We start from the raw sequence: 18973 nt of genomic DNA, 5'->3' as shown, positions 1-18973 counted from the left end.
GGGTGCCCTCTCTGCATCTCTGGGGTGCTCTTCCCACATCTCTGGGTGCCCTCCCCGCACACTCTGCCCCTGGCCATGCTGCTCCTGAATCCCAACCCCACTCCCCGACCCCGAGTCCACCCCCTGTCCCTGTCACCCTACTCCCAGCCCACCCTCAGCACCATCACTCTGCCCCTGGATCCCAGCACCCTGCCCTTGCCCCCCAGCCCACCCTCACCACCCTGCTCCTCGACCCCAACCCCAGCCCTGCCTGTCCTTGTCACCCTGCTCCTGATTGCCCACCTGCCCTGGCCACCCTGTGCCCACCCTTGCCAGCCCTGTCACCCTGAGCCCAGAGCCATCACTCTGCTCCCTGCCCACCCTCACCATCCCATCCTTGACCCTGCTAGAAGGGGCTGCTACCTCAGAGCCCTCCCTGGCCGCAGGGTCTGGTAACCGGCATGTTCTCCTTAAATCCCACCCTTCCCTCCCCTCATTTTCCCCATCTTTAGTTTATGGAACAGAAACAAAACACCAAAACGTGAGATGAATAATCCCCAGCTGAGCCCAGCTCAGCCCTGTCACCTCTCTGGAGGGACCTGTCACAGCTTGTCCCCACCCAGAACACCACGGGGGCACAAGGAGGGCTGGCAGAGGTCACAGCAGAAGAGGACAGTGCCTGCAGTGCAGGATTCCCTGGCTGTGTGGGCAGAACCTGCAAAGCCAGCGTTGTTTTTGTGCCAGGAGCTCCTGGCACTGTGCAGCTGCCTTGGAGAAGGTGTTCCCTGTCCAGAGGTGGCACTGGAAGGCCGGGTTTAGCTCTGGCACTGCTCTTCCCCTGCTGGGAGTTTATTTTTGGTGCCTCCTTCAGGGCTGTCTGCTCCCTGCTCTGGCATTTTTTGAGTGCAGAGGCCAGTCTGGGTGTGTTTCCTTTTATTGTGTGATTTGGATTAAAACACCAGCAGAAAGTTAGGACAGAAACAACTGCCAGAGGATCTGAGTGTTTTACCATGAGTGCAACAAGTGAAAGTGGTTTTTCAGAAGAAGTAAATTCTTTATCATTTCCTGTCCTAAAAATCCCTCATCAGGTAGTGACTCATTGGTTTTGGCTAGATTAAACACACCCTAAATTCTTGTTTGAAATAAATAGGGCTTGTACACGAGTAGAATAAAGAGATAATGTAGGCTTTGCAAGAAAGCAGTCGTTTTATTGGTGTTTTGTTTAGTTCTCTGAATAACCACCCACATATTGCCATTGTTTTATTCCTGGGCTTCATCTGCCAGATGAAGCACTTCCCACATTTATTTTCAGGTCCTGAGAGAGGCAAATATGTCAGGAATTTAAATGAATCCAACAGCAGCACCAGATGGAGCTTGGTATTGGGCAGGCTGGAGCTTGGTATTGGGAAAGCTGGAAGGGGGGCAGGGAGGAGAAGGAGATAGAGAAGAAAAAAAAAATGTGGTTATTAAATATTATCAACAGCAAGATTTTCATGAGTGTCTGCTTGTCCCAAGCTGCAATAGAAGGTGTTAAAGGGGGCTGTGGGTGTGATTTGAAACAGAGACCAATTAGTCATGTTATGTCCTTTAACTGAAAACCTGCTGGATTTGCTGTCTGCCCCAAGATTCTCCCTCTTTGCAAAGTGTTCTTCCACAAATTCTTCCAGGAAAGCCCAAGGTGTACCAAGGTGTGAGGGTGAAGATCACAGTCAAGGAGTTGCTGCAGCAGAGGAGAGCACGACAAGCAGCCACCAGTTCAGCAGTGAGTAAAAATATTGTGGTGTTTGCTTTGTACCTTCTCTTTTAATGTGTTTTTTTTTGCCAAAACCGTAATCTCTGGGCCAAAATCTGAGTGTAACCGGCTGGTGAGGATGGGGGAAAAGAACATTCAGCCAGAGTAGCTGCAGCAGTGTCCTTAAGGAGTGAGAATCTGAGGAATGCAGGGAGAAAACAGAGCTGCTGCTCCAAAAAAGTCACTCCCTCTGGGATGGAAGGTTCACCTGGGCAGCCCCATCCCTTCTGGAGGAGGGGATGGAGCTCTGTGTGCACAAACACATGCACATTCCCCCTCATTCCCTCTTCCAGCCTTTGTAGGATTCCTCCAGCTCCAGCCACTCCGGGGATTTGCATAAAGAGCTTGGCAAATCATTATTTCTTCCTGGTTCATGACATTGCAGCTCTTGAAACCTTTCAGATTTCAGCCTCTGCACCTTGTTGCAGCTGATTGCACAAAAATCAGCCAGGGAGCCAGGGGCAGAGAGGGCTGGGTGAAGAGAATTGTCAGGTTTTGGAAGCACTGGGTCACTCCTCCCCACCAGCAGCAGCCTCTTCATCCCAGCCAGGTGTCCCAGGGCTGCGTGGAACCGGTTTTCACTTCCCACCAGCACTTGACACAACCCCTGTGGTGCCCACAGAGGAAAAAGTGAAAAGTGGCAGTGAGGGAAGTCACCTCGGTGACCTGCACAAGGTATGGCCTGCCCCAAAACCCCCGAGGCTTCGGGCTGGCAGGATGGGCGCTGGGAAAAGCTCAGCCTGGGGACTCCATCTCTGTCTGCCTTGTCACATCTGCACCAGGGGAAAAAGGCACTCTCAGCCCAGAAGAGCCACTGTTTAAGGAATTAAATGCACGGGATGTGCTAGGAAGTTGTTGCCAGGGAAATGAGCTGCTCACTCGAGAGCATCTTGAATGAAGGAAGGGCTGTATGAACTAAAATGGAGGGAAAAAAATCCAACAGTATTTGTACTTGCAGAGTAAAATCTTACCCTCAAGCATCAAAACTCCTGTTGCTTTTGGGGTAGATTTCTCCCTTCCAGCAGGTCAGGTTCCTAGAACTGGTTGATCTGTCTTGCTTCAGCTTCCAACATTCCTTAAAAAAATGAAGCTGTCCCTTTCCAAGGAGCACCGCCAGAGCTGGCTCTCAAACGGCATCAATCCAGTCTGATGGGATACCTGCAGTGGTCTTTAATTAATTACTCACTCTCAGTAATATCCATCCCTACGAATTCCTTGGGAATCCCTCCACTGTGGAATTCATGCTCCCGAAATTAACACGCATTCGTTTCAGCGTCAGCTCCGTAGAATCGGGAATGCAGCAAAAAGAGCCCCTCAGGTTCAGGGGCTTCAGCTCGGTGCTCTGTTTCCCAGCGCTGTCACCTGGAAAAATGGTGTTATGCACATTAATCTCATGTTCTGTCAGTGCTGGGGAGGTTTCCCCAGCCACAGCTATGAGGGAAATAAGGTTTATTTCAAGAGTTTGCTCGACTCACCTTGCTCTGTGCCACAGCTCCTCTCTTTCCCTTCTCTTCGCTCAGGTTTCCTGGGGCAGCAGCAGCAGCAGCATCCAGTTTGCAGAGTCTGTGTCTCCGCCTCACCCAGGTTGGTACAAATCCCATCCACACGACCTTTCCTGCCCCATTCCCAAATTTTCCCACAGCCCCGAGCATTCGCAGCCCTTGTTTGAGGCTGGCACCACCCGTGGTGTGGCCAATCAGCCCCGCAAGCAGCCCGTGGGATGCAGATGAGGAGCTCAGGAGCGCACTCCTTCCCAGAGGTTATTCTTCCCAAGGAATTGCATCCCCTTCGGGAAGGGGTGCTCATCCCTAGGGAATAACATCACCTTCCCCGGGCTGTGGGTGCCACTGAGGGTCAGAGTGCCCTGGAGCACCTGGCTGAGTTCTGTTCTCTTCCCCCTCTCCTGCCGGCGCCCATAGGAGTGAGAGAAATACCAGATTTTCAACACCACCAAGAGTTTCCTCCTCCTGCCTGCGAATATCCAAGGAAAAGGGGGAAGGGGTGAGGGGAGGGGCACTTTGGGCTCACAGATCCTTCAATTATCCCCAGCCAAAGCACAGAGGAAAGGCTGGGCAGGTGTGAATGCACACGTTGCATGGACAAGGAAATTGTTAACTCATCGATAGCTGGGAATCCATTTGCTTATGTTAACAAAGAAACGTGAGACACGCCACAGCTGACATGCCAAAGCCTTTTCAGGCTGGAAAGTCTCCATAATTTTATGTATTTTGGGTGTTTCTCACTCCTCACAGCCAGCTAAACACTGCCACCTTTGACCCTGCAATGTGCACTTCAGACCTGTGCCCTTCACGTGGACAGGGCTTAAACCATGTTTGAACTCAGTGTGAAAAGATAATAATTCTGAAAAGCCAGATCTGCTGTAAGCTTTCCAGGAACTCACCCTTTGGCCAGTAACAGGACGTGGTCACAGTGCCACATCATTCCTGGCTTGCTCCATTTGTTCTGCTCACAAGTTTGTCTCCTGCCTGGCTGTTTGCAGGAGAGAAAAAGCAAATTATCCTCCTGTTATGCCCTTTATCCTGCAGGTGTAGCTGCACAAGCTACATGTAGCCTGTGCAAAGGCACATCTGCCAGGCTGGGAAGCAGAAATCACTGCCAGGCATCTTCTGGGGACAGAGGGTCAAGAGTCTGAGGGGAATTTCCAGCTGGATCCCTGTCCAAAATGCCTGGAGCAGAAGGGTTTCCAGCATTTAAAGATCTTTATAGCCGAGGAGGGCTGGATTCCCTGAGTTATCCATGTGCTTTTGAGCAATTCCCTCCTGGCTTCTGCTTTCCTACAAAATTCACCTTGCCCTTGAAGGGCCTGTTTTAATGTCTAAATTCACAGGGTTACCGAGCACAGGAGAGCACTGAGACCTGGCCTGGGGCAGCACCTGCCCTCTGTGAAGACAGACACTGATTAATTTGCTGCTGGCTGCTTTCCTTTCTCTCCTAGAACCTTTTGAAGCAGAACCCATCCCTCCTGTGCCCAGCTGCTGCCCGTCCTGGCAGTTTTCCAGCTGCCTTTCCTGTGAGGAAAGCCCTGGGTACCTGGAGCAGCTGATAGATTCCTGCCTCCAGGAGCCACCCTCGGAGCCAGCCTTCAGTGCCCTGCAGCCCTCCTCACACTACACCCCAGACACCTTCCAGCCAGTCCAGCTCTGCTTCAACCAGGGCCTGGTGAGCTTTGGGATCCAGGGGAGCAGCCACAGGTGTCCCCAAAGGGAAAGGGAGTCACATCCTGGGGCAGAACAGCAGCAGTGTGGGAATCTGGCTGCTTTTAGGAACCTGGGATGCTCATGGGCTCTGAATGCTTTCCCATGGGGAGCCCCAAATAAACTGGGAGGGGCTGCAGGATGGGGAATGTCTCTTCTAGAGTTCCTGTAGATTTTCTGCAAATAGCAGCACAGTTCCTGCTAGGGATTTAGGGATTTCTGTAGGGATCCCTTACAGAAACTGCCTTTGGGTTTAGACCTCCAAGATCTCCCTGGGCAGCCAGACCCCTCTGAGAAAGGCTGAGAGATTCTGGCTGCTGGCCACATTTCCCTGAAATCTCATTTTTTTCCCTTTTTCTTTTCCCCTCTCTCTCAAACTCCAGGCTGCCAGCTCTCCCAGCTCAGCCGACCTGCCCAGCCCATGGAACTCCAGCTGCTCTCCCCCTCAGCTCTCCCCCCTGACCCCGCTGCCCCCCAGCCCACCCTCAGCTCTGGACACCAAACCCTACAGCTGTCCCGTGGAGGAGTGGCCCTGCCACCCCCCCTGCCCCTTCCCCAGCCCAGCCTGCTGCTGCACAGCCTGCGGCCCCCAGACCATGGACAGCAGGGGCCAGCACTGCTTCCCCTGCCCCAGCACGGACTGCCTGGAATTCCTGCCAGCCCTGGCCGAGGACTTCCTCAGGAGGGACAGGAGCTGTGACATTTGCTACAGCTAATGGGACTGTGGTTTCACACATCCACTCTATCCAAAGCAGATTAAATTGCCCATGAACTATGCAAAGTTCTGCTGCCTAACAGAGTCCAGTTTATTCTTCACTACTTACATGTTTTTTTACACGATGCTGTCACTACATTAATCTCGGGTCAGGGGTGTTTTGTTGTTGTTGTGGTGGTTTGGTGGGGTTTTTTCCCTGTTTTTATTTTCATTGTTGCTTTTTTTTAAATAAATCTGAAGCTGCCTTATCAAACACTTGTCATTAGACCAGCTCTTTTTGATACGAATAAATCACTTGGTGCAAATGCTGAAGCCTGCTCATTTTTCATGTGTTAAAGAGTGCTTTTCTCTCCTGCTGTTGATCCAGGCTGCTTCCCCTGCTCTCACAGAGGTGAGGATGAGATTTTGAGCAGCCTTTCTATTCAAGAAAGGTCTTGCTTACCCTTTCCAGCAGATACAAAGCCCATTTTTAATCCAGCTTTTCCCAGAGTGTGTGCACTCTGAGCACCAGCTCTGAGCTGGATCTGCAGCTCCCCACCTCTGGCTGCCCTGGTGACATTTCCCAGTGGCTCTGGCAGAGAAGGAAAGCTGCTGTTTGCCACACCAGCCCAGGCTTTAGCCCACAGCCCCTCAGAGGTAAAACCCAGAGCCAAACTTCTGTGGCTGCTGCTCAGCACCAGCTTCTCTGTGGAGACAGAATTTCACCAAGAGGCTGATGTAGTTTGGCAGCCCTTGGTCGAGTTTGGGCTGTTGATAAAAGGTTTTCAGCATAATCAGCTGAACAGGAGCTAAATGATTTATTTTTTTTAAAAAGTAGATAATAGGGAAATTGTAATACCTGAGGATTTCCTGTTTCTTGCATAAGCCCAGACCTTCCTAAGATTTTGCCTTCTCTTGGTGAGGCAGACTCAGTTTCTCAGCTGAGCACTCTGACTGGAAAGAAAGAAGCATCTCTCCATATTAAATTCCAACACATGCTTTAAAAATATTTTGTCATCTTCAAATAATACCTCCCCTTCTCCCCTGATTAATCTCAGCATTGACCCAAGTGATAAATCCATGAGGTCACAGCAAAAAATATATATGTTATTATATAAATTATAAAGAGCTGTAACTTTACAGCAGTTAAAGGTGTGCACCCCAGTGCAGGGACACCCCACCAAGTTTAATTTTAGTAGTGCTGGCAGCTGCTTCATCCCCTGAGTGAGATTTTTGGGGCACTGAAAGGCTGAAATTCTGCCCCAGAGCTCACCCAGTGCCAGCTGCTGCTGCCTGCACACCTCGAGGCACACGTCAAAGCCCCTTATCAGCAACCAGAAAGAGCCAGGAGATAAGGCTGAGGCAAGAAATTTGAGGCTTCTAGAGGAAATGGGGTGCCCACATCCTCCCCATGGTCTGGCAGGGTTGGCCTGAGATTAGCAGAGCCAGGGAGATGCTGTCAGGGAGTAAAAGGGCACCATAAAATGGTAAATAAGGGTTTAAGAGCACTCATTAGCACGTCTTAATGCAGCAGCCTAAGCGTGCACAGCAAGGAGGGCAAGTGCTGGAGTCTGACAAGATATCTCTGACCTCCAGATGAGGTGGATGTGTAATTCTGATAGGTTATTGGCAGATTGCACACTTATCAATAGACTGTGGTGTGGTTCCTCCCCAGCACTGCTCTGTGCAAGGGCTGTGGTTGTGCCCATCCCTGATCCCACTGCAGGGCACAGCCACATAGCAGTCTCAGCACTGAAACCACCCCAAATCCCATCCTTGATGCCCTGATCCAGGCGAAAAAAAAACCCTCCTCAGTGGAGGACACAAAGATATTTCCAGAAAAATGTTCCTACACCCCAAAACCTCCAGGTTTTGTCAGCTTCCATCACATAAGCAGCGCCGTTTCCATCCCTTGCAGCCTCTTCCTCTTTCCCTGCTGCTCCTTCTCCAGTGGTTTTGCAATGCCCCCGTGCCAGACTGGAAACATGTTCGAGATGCTGTCCCCACCTCCCTGTCAACAGCCCCAAGGGACACACTCAGGACAAGTAAAAGCTTGCTGCATGTTGACACAAGGCCTTGTTGACACAAGAAAGGGAAAAAAAAAAAAAAACAACAGAGGAGCCATTCAAAGGTTGATTGTGTGTTTTCTGGCTGTGAGAAATGTATTATTTCCCTCCTTTATCCCTCCCAAAAATAAAAAGGAGTTAAAGGAAATACCTAAAAGAGAGCTGGCTCTACTGAAAGGCTGTCCCTGCCAGGTGAAGCCCTGACTGCCTTTATGAACACAAACCCGAGGATCATCTCGTGCTGACAACGCCATGAATAACTCCAGAAGTCACCCACAGTCACAGAGAAAAGAAAAGGTTCTTATTTTCAGCTTTTCTTCCAGAGAATTTGATCTAAAAGTTTCCCTTGCCAACCGACTGACAGCTTTTTTATGGTGCCACTTCAGAACGTTTGTTTGGTGATAACGAGCCTTTGTTATTAGCAACTTATCCAAAGCCACAGGTAGGAAGAGATAAACTGTGCAAATAAAGGGATATCACACACTGCCAGCAATGCTGAGCTTAGAGAAGTTACATTGCCCCTGAAAGAGCAATAAAAAATTGAGGGGTGAGCTGTGAACTGCTTAAATCTGTGAAATTCACCCCAGCAGAGAAGACACTCAGGATAGGTTTGAGCTTTAGAAGTGATTTTCTTCACAGCCAGGTCAGGAATTGGGAAAGGGAAAAGGGAAATTGTTTTACACACAGGGGGAAGCAGCAGCTTCCAACAGTCTGGTGGCTCCAGTCCAAAGCCAACAGGAGCAGCTTGTGGATTGTGGCTGCTTTCAGAGCAGGCCTCTGCTGGCTGAGCTTTGGGAAGCTGAGCACAGACAGAAGGAATCCCGGGGCTGTCACGGGCTTTTCCCACTGCAAACCTCATCCATCAGCTCCCAGCTGCCAGCCTGAGGCTTTAATGGAGCCACATTCCTCCCCTAAAAGGATCTTTTCCCTGATAATCTGGAGATGGTGATGATTCCAGACTCCCAGACACTGCTGTGTATGAAACACCCAACAGATGACATAATAAAGAGAAAAAGCCACTCCAGGAAAGAAAGCTCCTGTATTTTTTTTTTTTCCACGTGCTGCCGAAGGACTTCAGGCACCTCACAGACATTTCTAGATGGCGAAAAGCTTTTTACATTTTCACGTGCCACGTGCTGCTCACAGCGTGACAGTTCTGCTGCTGGCAGGTTCCAGAAGTAGATATTTTATCCATCATTTTGCCTGACACTCGGTACTAACTCACTGATACAGTTCTCACTCCATTCAGGCCTCCTTGTAAGCATCTTTCCAAGTGAGACAGCACAGCCTTTTACTGGCCTGTGCTCAGATGCATGAAAATTTATGCAAACACATGCAAATACACGTCTGCTTCTCTGTCAGCAGGATTGAGTGAGAGGCAATGGCCCAACAGCAGAGAGGAGGGCTGGAAAATCGAGATCTCTGCATTTCTTAAGAGTTTTTGTTCCTGTCAGTTGTTTAAACACTCCAGGCCTGTGAGTGCCTCAGGAAATCCCACTGAGGCAGCCAGTGGGTGCTCAAGGAAGTGGCTGCAGTGATTTAAGAGCTCTGCCCTCCATCTCTCTGCTCATCCTGCTGGAGAACAGCACCGGGGCACTCTGAGAAACCATCAAAATACATCTCAGAGTGAGCCCTGAGGACAGGAAAAACATGGCCTTGAATCCCTCCAGGCACCGACCTGCAGTCCCTGCCCTGGCAGAGTCACTGATTGCACAGCAATTCACAAATCATTTCACAGAAACGCTAAAAAGAACCTGTTAAACCCCTCTCAGGTGGGAACGGCAGTAGGAGAGCACTCAGCCCTTGCACCCTGACCACGCTGTGCAGACCAACGGGGCTTTGCTGCCCGAAAAACTGTCGGAGCCCCAAAGGAATTCTCTGTCTGCCACACAGGTGAGGGCCCAGCTCCACACCTGAGGGGCTTCCAGAGCTGCTCTGTGCCACCAGAGCTGGAGACTCGGATTGCATTGGAGGTGTCCCCTCAGGAGCCACACAAAACTGCCCCATGTCCTTGTTCTTACAGCACCTGGTTCTTCTCTTGGGCTGGGGTGACATGGGGATAATTGCCATGGGGAGCTGCTCCAGAGCCCTCCCAAAGTGCTGAGAATGGGCAGTTCCAGCTTGCAGGACCCTCCCGTGGGGCTCTTGGGTTTGGATGTCCATTCCCTCAGGTGAAATCCAGCCAGGACTGACTCAAGTTCTCCATCCAGGCTTCCCCTCAGGATCCTGCATTCCCAGGGCAGCAGGGTCAGTGGTTGCTGCATGTCACAGAGGCTGCAGCATTTGCAGCAGTCCCTCTGTACAGGCTCCAGCCAGAGGCACAGTTTGGGGATGCCTCAGAGCAGCATTTCTCAACCTTTTGTAGCCAAACTGTCACCTTGTGCTCTGTCACCTCCAAGGGTTTCAGCTGCTACCAAATCAAAGCTTGGCTGTGCTTTGAACTTACTTGGAATATTTACTTATTTATGTAGCAGCCATTTGATTTGCTCACCTCCTTGCTGGAGGTTTATTCACATTCTCTGTTACCAAAATTGAGTTTTCAACCATTTGAAAGCTCATCTTCTGCTGTCTGGCATGCTGTTCGTGGCCACAGGTTGAGAAACGCTCTCAGCCCAGCCTGGTTTAAGCCTGGAGGAGCAGGGATGTGCTGCAGAACCACCCTCACAGTTTTTATAGAAGGCAGAAGCTGGAGTTGAAGCCGTTCCATGAATTGCAGTGAAGTCAGGATCTGGCATTTCTGCGGCAGGAGTTGGATGCAGGTGTGACTTTCCCTTTCTTCAGCAAATGCCTGGCCTGCCAAAAAACGTGGAATTTCAAGAGGCGCCATCTGAGCCACCCAAAAACACTCACAGACACACACACACAACTATTTACGTGTCCACATGCAACTAAATAAAAATCCAAATATATCAGGAATATTTTTATACCTGCAAGCATCAAACCCAGCCACCCCTGGAGCGTGCAGGTGCGTTAGGGGAGAGCAGCAGGGTGGATGCCATACCTGTTCCCCAGCTTTTCCAGGACGGGCCATGTGGATTGGCTGGTCATTGTCCAAATTCCTGATGCTGGGGTCTGCCCCGTGCTCCAGGAGCAGCTGGATGATTTCCTTCTGGTTCTTGTCACCAGGCAAAGCAGCTGCCATGTGCAGGGCTGTGTTGCCATGGGCCTAAAGCAGGGGGAAGGGGAAAAAAAAGGAGTAAAAAACACAGATAAATCTCCTGGTGAGCTGTGCCATCTCCCCAGAATCATCCTAGAAATGGAGACGTGAAATGAGAGGAGAATCCTCGTGGGATTTGTCATCAGGAGGTGAGGGAGGATCTCTGCTCTGTTTTTCCCAGGCAGAAGGTTTGTGGATTCAGATATTTCTGATTTGCTAGAGCACCCCAAACTGGGGGGGCTTTGATGCTTTGGGTGTAGGTGATAAATAGCCCTGAAGCAGAAACTTTCCCTGGTTGCTGAAATCCCCCCTAAATCATAGCCTGATGTAGGATTGCTCTGAAATCCCCCTTAAAACTGCTCTGAAATCACCCCCTAAATCACACACCAGAGAGCTGGGGAGCTACTGGGAAAAGAGAAGGCTGTAACAGCCATGGAGATATTTAACTGGGAAACATTAAACTGCATTATAGGCACCAAACACATCATGCCCACCACACATTTGTGCTCCACACATCCTCACTGCCCCCTTTTCCAACACTTCCAAGAGCCAGGAAGATGCAGAAATTCCCGAGGTCAAGCATGGATTGGCTCCAGAGACAGGATTTGCACAGGAAGGACAGAGCTGGCTGTGAAGCCAGGCATGGATGAAAGGTGCTGCAGAAGCTCTGGTGCCACCAGACCGTGTAGAAATCTGTGCCCTGTCTGGTCAGGTATGACTGGTAACGGTTGTAAATGAGAAAAAGCTGATAAACAAATGCACAAGGCGAGGTATTTTTAGTCTGCAAGAGGCTCATTGAGGCAGCTGCTTGTTTTTTTTCTCTCAGAAACAATCATGGGTTTGTCATGACATTGGAATGGTTGGACACAAATTGCAGCCTGTATTAATATTGCAGTTGTTAAAATGTTAAATGAAAAATGTGATTTTCGGGTCCTGTTAACCACTGAGACATCAGGGAGAGATGAAGCAGAAAATAAAATGGCAGAATTTTAATGTTTTTTCTTAGACAAGACATGTTTTACAAACCCTGAACAAGCAGATCCTTGTCAAATTTATTATCCCAGAAAGTCAAGGGATGGTTACAACCTCTTTACAGGATTTCTTGTTAAAATGCAAAGATCTGCACTTGAGAGCTTCCAAATCCAGGCATGGGCTAAGATAATGAGGCAATCTGACAAGGCCTGACCTTGAAGCCTCAGGCTGACTTTAATGGGTCTTATTTGAGGCAAAGTGGGCTCCAGGAATCCTCCAGATGAAAAACACCTCCAAGGCTTCAATGTTTTTCTCATTTTGAAAACGCCATGGAAACAGATTTGGATTGAGAGAAGCACAAGCAGTGGGTGAGCCAGGGAAACCTAAACGTGGCTGTTTCCTTGTCCTCTTCACACTTCAAAGAGCTAAAAAAGCCAGGATTTCTCCCTGTCCCAGACAGCTCAGCAACAAGGCTGAAGACTCCAAGTGATCCTATCACGGGAGGAAGCTCTCCCAGGACTGTGATCAAGAGACAACAGAGACTCCATGGACAGGCTCCCACCTGCCTGAAGGGTCTTTAAAGATACAGAAAGAATGCAGTGAAAAGCCCTTCACTGGGCAGAAAAACACCATCTCAGCGCCATTACCCACACACATGACCCAAAATATGTTTTCTCCAGTCCAACCGAATTCTGGAGGGATTTCACTTCTGGTGAAAAAAGTGAAGCTTCCTTTTGTCTGCCTCGGTGAGCAAAGGAGTTGACAAATTCAGTTCCTTCCTGAGGGACACAAACTCTGGGGAGCACAAGAAAGTCTGAGGCTGCAGCTGCTGAAATGAAAACAGGGGTCCCCCAGCCTTGTTCCCTTCCTCAAAGAAGGACAGAGTGGGAAAGCACCCAGAATCACCCCCTTAGCCCTGCTGAGAGGGGCAGCCTGTCCAGAGCCAAAGCTCTGGCTGGGGGGACAGTGATGGCTCAGCCGAGGCTGCCAGGAACATCAGGATCTGGGTTTGGGAGGAAACTGCCTGTGTGAGATGATCACTGCTCAAGATCTGCTCTGGGGTGAGGTGTGGGCCAGCACTGGGGAGGTTCCCAGCTTGCTTTACCCAATCTAGGGATGGTTGTGCCAGAAAATCTGCAAATAACATTTAAGGCAGAAAGAATCCCCACGTCCCTTGACAGAAACAGGAACTTTGTCCTTCCTGTGATGCCACATTTGACAGCAGAGATGAATCGATACCTGGCTGCCCTAAAGTGCCACCTCTCAGTGTTATGCTGCTGTCAAACCTTGCATCACTGCAGGGCTGTTTTCCCAATCCTCAGCCTAATCTAAAGTTCATGTTCCTCCTCAAGCAACCACGTCCCATGTTCTCCCTCCTCCCTGCTTATCTCCTCATTCTGTCATCTCCTGCTGGGAGAGGGCTCTGCTTTTCATGACAGAGGTTAAGCCAAGCTTTCCTGGTGAATTTACTGGAAAATGCAGTGTGGGGTTGAAAAGAAGTTCAGATTCACAACTTTTGCTTATTCTCTCTGTAAAAAAAATCTGTTGTTGACAAAAATTACCTTGTTGTTGACAAAATCCTTGGACTTGAAAGCGTTCAGCTCCAGGAAGTACCTGAGCAGGGAAATGTTCCCATCCTGGACTGTGTAATGAAGAACTGTCTTGTTGCTTTTCACATCCTATTTAAAAACAGAGAAAAAGAATATAAAAAAACCAAGCCAAATAAGAAATGTTTTGCAGGACAAGCTGGAGATATCCCATAAACTCATCAGAGGAAACTCAGACCAGATGTGCAGCTGATGGGGAGCATCTCCCTCCCTCCAGTGACCCTCTGAGTGTCCAGGGTCTGCTTCAGGAGCTCCAAAACTGCCACCTCACCCTGCCAGCAGCCCCTTGGAAGAAGAAAAGGTTTGGCCCTTGTGCCAGCAGCTCATTCCTTCCCCAGTTCTGTGTTTTGAGCACCAAATGGGGGAGATTTCCCAGAGAAACCCAGGGATAACCGAGCCCATCCTCACCCGGCTGTATATGGAGGCTCCGGTCTGCACCAGGAGATGGATGCAGGATTCCAGCTCCCTGCTCTGCTGCTGGAGCTCCCTGTGCTGCTCCTCTGTCAGTGCCTGGCTGCCCTGATCCCTCAGCAGGGTGTTGTGGGCCAGGACAGCGCAGTGGAGAGGGGTATGGCCTGGAAAAGAAATGTGGGATGGAGGTGAGGACAGCACCAGGAAAATACTGATGTGCAGGGAGGAGGCAGGGCTGGCACAGAGAGCATTCATTCAGTCAGTCATTCAATCAATCATTTATTCAATCATTTATTCAATCAGTCATTCAATCAGTCATTCAATCAGTCATTCAATCATTTATTCAATCATTTATTCAATCTGGGCAGATGTTGTTGAGGCACAAGCCTTTCAGGTTTCTTCTCAGGCTCTATGGACGTTTTTTGGGGCATTCCAGCATGTTTTTAGTTCCAATTGAATTCCCTCTGAGCCATCAGCACCTTTGAATTTTGTAGCATTTGAGTGCACAGACACAACTCTCTCTCCCCCAGGTATTTTCTGAGCCTGCTCTGTCCTCCCAGCACAACCCCAAAAACCAATGAGCATCTGGCAATGAAATATCTAATACAAACCTTCACACCACTTCTGCAAGAGTATTTACCTTCAAAATCCTTCATTTCCAAATCCAGAGGGAAACCCAGGGACAAGATAACCTGGAGGCAACAGAGAAATGTAGAATTTTAGTTCATAAGAACACTGTGCAAGCCAAAAATCAGCCAAAACTAACAAAATGAAAAATGAAACAGCATCAGATAATGACAATTTAACTACAAATGAATCCATTATTTGAAACTAGATTCCAGTGCTGTGAATGCTCCCAACAGGGACATTCAAGGTGATCACATTCCTAACTCCCATCTAATCATCCTTTGAGAGTCTCAGTTCAGAACAGTAAAATTCAGTCACTGTCCCCAGCTCAGGAGTGCCAAACTCCTCACTTTCACCCTGGATTAGGCAAAGACACCAGTAACACCAGTACATGATTACTCTGAGTGATCCTTGACAAGGAGAAATTAAAATCTTTCCTTGACAGGCCTAAAAGTTTGCCAACACTGACAATTCTCAGGCTGGAATTATTTACTTTTTGTTTTCAGTGCACAGCAGTGTGTGAAGTTAAACCCTCAGCTTGTGGCAATGAGGGTACAGAAACACCAGGAATTGTGATCTGGAGATGAGAATTTCTTGGATTTAGCAGAGAATCAAAACTTTAAAACTCTTTAATACAAGAAAACTACAGATTTAACACAATGGAGTTTAGTAGCTCCTTGTCTATATTATTACAGAGAATTTATTTATTTTGATTGAATAAAGCAAGCTGTTCACATTAATGGCTGAGAATTTTTGCAGTGACTCATCTGTGTCAAGTCAGACAAGGCTTAGGACAGAATCCTCCCACTGAAAGATCACACAGAACGGTTAGGGCTTGACTTATCTTCTTATAAAAAAAAATAAATTATGTACAGATCAAATATTGACAGCTAGCTTTGAGGTGCTTAATAGAGATTAGATAGTTAATCCATTAGAAAAAAAAAACAACCTAATAAAATAAACAAATAAACCATAAAGCCTTTCATGGCTTTGACCACATCGAGGAGCGAGTCTCTGCCTGTATTCCCTTTTTATGTCAAGGAAAAACAAAACAAAACAAAACAAAACAAAACAAAACAAAAAACACACAAAAGAAAAAACCAAACAAAGGAACCCTGCAATCCAAACCACCACAAGGCACTCTGAGAGGCTTTGTTGGCATCATCTGGATTAAACCCCTTTTTTTCCTACTTAAGGAAACACCTGTTTTCCAGAGAACTGGCTGTGTTACACATTAACTGCCCGCTCAGGGCTCAGCCCTGGGCACGTGTGGGCACAGCTAACGAATGCTGGACGTGGTGCCAGCACACAGGCACCCCTGGCACCTCAGCCCTGTCCCCAAGGAACTCAGCAGAGCCACCAAACTCTGCCTGTGCTCGGCCCTGACATGGCTCAAGACGGGTTTTTTTATTAGTTTCATTTTCTGGCCAATAGTGAAGCATTTAAGACTCACAGAGTGCTAATCCCTGCTGTGGAATCTCTTCCCAAAATTCCCACAGAGCCTGTTTGAAAGTGTTAATTTGCTGTTCAGGGCTGGCACAGAGCTTAGGTTCAGCCCCTGTCTGCAGAGAAATCCATGAAGCAACAGGGAAGCAAAGATTTGCTCGTGTAAGCCAGGCTTTGAAGGAAAATCTGAAAAAATGTGCCTCATTTTGAAGGCTGTCCCTGTCTGCAGGGTCACATCTGATCTCTCATCTGCTGGCTTGAGTCTGAACACAATTTTTTGTGACAGTGACCTCAGGGAGGGGGTTTTACCCTGGTTTTGGAGCTCCCTCTCCTCACACCTCACGCCCTCTAATGCTGAACCACACTGGGGACTGCCACCAGAACATTTAGAGCTGTGATCTGCAGAAATAATTTCTTTCCCCCCATAGAGCCACTAAAGAATTTCCCTCTGTAACAGCAGGCTGCAAGTACAGTCCTAAAACAGGAATTAAATCCACCCTGGGAAGTCAATTCCTGAGCCTTTCCTCAGTCTCCATCTCTCACTGAGATCTTGCCTTGATTTAGACACACCACCATCAACACTTAATTGTGGTTTTATACTGGCAGCAATTAAAACCATAAAACTTCTCCTACCTGGAGCACTTGGGCATAGCCATAGGTGGCAGCAAGGTGTAAAGCTGACTGCCCTTTGTTGTCCACGGCGTTGACGTCTGCTCCTGCCTGGATCAGGTCGTGGACAATGGCAGCGTGCCTGGCAGTGACAGCCACCAGCAGGGGAGTCTGCAACAGCAGCACAGACAGCTGTGAGAGCCAGCTCAGACAAATCTCAGAGTCTAGAGATGCCCTGGAGTGACTTTCTGCAACAGAGGCTACACATGATTAAGAGAATAAAAATGGGTATTTATTAAAGGCCTTTAACAGATACGCCTTAGGCAGTCAGGAGCCTCCCAGAGGGTTTTTCAGACAATTTTAAGTGTGGTCCATTTACATATCAGGGGTTAATCCTCCAATTACAGCTTCAGGTAATGAAGTAATTTACCTCCAGTTTGCTCCCCCCCTCACCAAGTCACTTTTGTTTATACTTTTCAGGGCTTGAGACTGTGAGGTGTCCTTCAATTTCAGGCCTGGAGAGAAATTGTTTTGTGTGAATAAAATGGGAGAACAGTAGCTGACAGGCCATGGAGCTTTAGAGTTATACACTAAAGAATTGCAGGATTATAAATATATATTTCTATTAGAAATACAAATTTATATTTTCATAAATATAGGAAAAATATAAAAGCTAAAATCCTAAGGCATCAGCAGCTGCTGGTGTAAAACAATGAGTGGGGAAAGTGCTGGCTGAAATCCCAAGGGTTGTGCCAGGCATGAGCACAGCTCACAGGATGGTTTGGAATCCCACATGGCACCATGAGATGGGGACTTTTCCCAGCTCTTGCTGGACTCCCTCTGATGTTTCTCAGCCCTTAATTTGGAGGGCAACGCAAACCCAGCATTTTTTAAACCCTGATTGCTTCAGGTACAGAACAAATCAGTTGGCCATAAAACCTTCAGCCTCGGAGACTGCTGCAAACACACAAATAATTTGCCAGACCAGTGTTTTCCCACATCACTCCATGAATCATGGGCTGAAAAAAGAATGGCATCATTCTCATCCCACTTAATTTATGACCATGCCTCTGGATTTTACAGCCCTGCCCCCAAGTAAGGCCTATCAGTGCCAAGCCTTCCTTGCAGGAGCAGAGGGGCAGAGTTGGTTTTTTTAGGGTATCTTGCTGTCAGTCACACCAAGCCTGTTCCCATCCCAAACCCCGCTGTCTGAAGGAGAAAATAGCCCCTTTTTACCTTTCCTCTGTGTTCCTTGGCATCGAGTCTCCTCAGGGGTTTCATGCGCTCTGCGGCTGCCAGCGTGTGGGCCCTCAGGCCTTTAGCTGCATAAATATGCAGAATTCTAAGACAGTAAATAAAGACACCGATCACTGATGGACCACAGAGCACGCTGGGAGAAAACAGTTTTACAGGGTAGCACTGTCACTTTTGGGGTTTTACACCCAGAGTTCCACAAATCCATGCCATGAGCCCCAAAAGCTCCCATTCCCACGGGAAGGGCTTCCTACCTCAAACAGCTGCAGTGTCCAAGCCCTCAGCACTCCTGAGCTTTGCCATGCTGCCTCCTTCCCACTTCTGCACCTTCTTGCAGCTGAGATTCGCCACTGGGAGGTGTCAAAGTCCTCCACAATTCCCAGTTTGGGGAATTGTATGTATAAATCGCTTTTTGGGATGATACAGCTCTGGGTGTGTTGGTGACATCTCACCATCTGGGGTAACAACCATTCCCTAATTGATATATTTGTAATGTATCAACCTGTTAAACTCTAATTTTTGTCAAAACTCCTGGTGAGTGAGACCCAGTCCTTATATTTTGCATAAGACAAAGAGTTGTCACAGTCCATGGAAGTGGCTGGTGGCCCTTAGTGATGAGGAAAACACTTCTCTGCTTCACTTTGGTCATCTGGCTCTGGCTGGAGCCACTTCCATTCCCCCAGGTCCTACTTGAAGGAAACCAGGAGGAGACCACCCCACACACAGTCACACCAACCCCTGGCTTCATTCTGCTCCAGACAGAAATACTTGATTCTTTTCAAGCAGGAGGTGGTGGGCAGTTGTTTCTCTCCTCGGGTAGTTTTGTACCCCAGAGCCACCCCTTGCAATTTCAGGAAGTGGAAATACAATTTTCTGGCTAATCTGATTTTCAGTCAAGCTCAGCATTAGCTGTGGCTGCACACCCACACATCCCCAAGGGTGCCAGGAAAGGGTAACAATGATTGAAGCTGAACTGCAGGAGCAAGGACTGCTGCAGGAAATGCCTCCAAGCCACAGCTGGATCATGGAATTCCTTCTTAGTCTGCTTAACATGTAAAATTAGCACAAAGTCTGACAGCTATCTCTGGTTCTAGCCTGTACATATATTATTGAACTAATTGATTGCTAAACCAATGTTTGTGGA

General features: G+C 48.5%; 2 protein-coding genes across 2 annotated transcripts; one reads left to right on the top strand and one right to left on the bottom strand.

Annotated features, from left to right (window-relative positions):
• Positions 1–1570: 1570 nt before the first annotated feature.
• COLCA2 (colorectal cancer associated 2) lies at positions 1571–6006 on the top strand (the record flags this gene model as incomplete). The annotated part of the gene is made up of 4 exons (XM_033519712.1): positions 1571–1741; positions 3292–3355; positions 4728–4951; positions 5370–6006. Coding segments are annotated over 4 exons (792 nt in total), but the record flags the coding sequence as incomplete, so codon positions are not given.
• Positions 6007–8761: 2755 nt separating this feature from the next.
• LOC107214353 (NF-kappa-B inhibitor delta) lies at positions 8762–18902 on the bottom strand. The gene is made up of 7 exons (XM_033519711.1): positions 17812–18902; positions 16600–16746; positions 14534–14585; positions 13891–14057; positions 13438–13554; positions 10748–10912; positions 8762–10539 (listed from the first exon to the last, which is right to left on the bottom strand). Exons 1-7 carry the CDS (start codon positions 17854–17856, stop codon positions 10468–10470), a joined length of 765 nt encoding a protein of 254 aa, XP_033375602.1. The 5' UTR covers positions 17857–18902; the 3' UTR covers positions 8762–10467.
• Positions 18903–18973: the final 71 nt, after the last annotated feature.

Source organism: Parus major, chromosome 24, assembly GCF_001522545.3.
Source record: "Parus major isolate Abel chromosome 24, Parus_major1.1, whole genome shotgun sequence".
Taxonomy (NCBI): domain Eukaryota; kingdom Metazoa; phylum Chordata; class Aves; order Passeriformes; family Paridae; genus Parus; species Parus major.
This window is presented reverse-complemented; position numbering and strand designations above follow the sequence as displayed.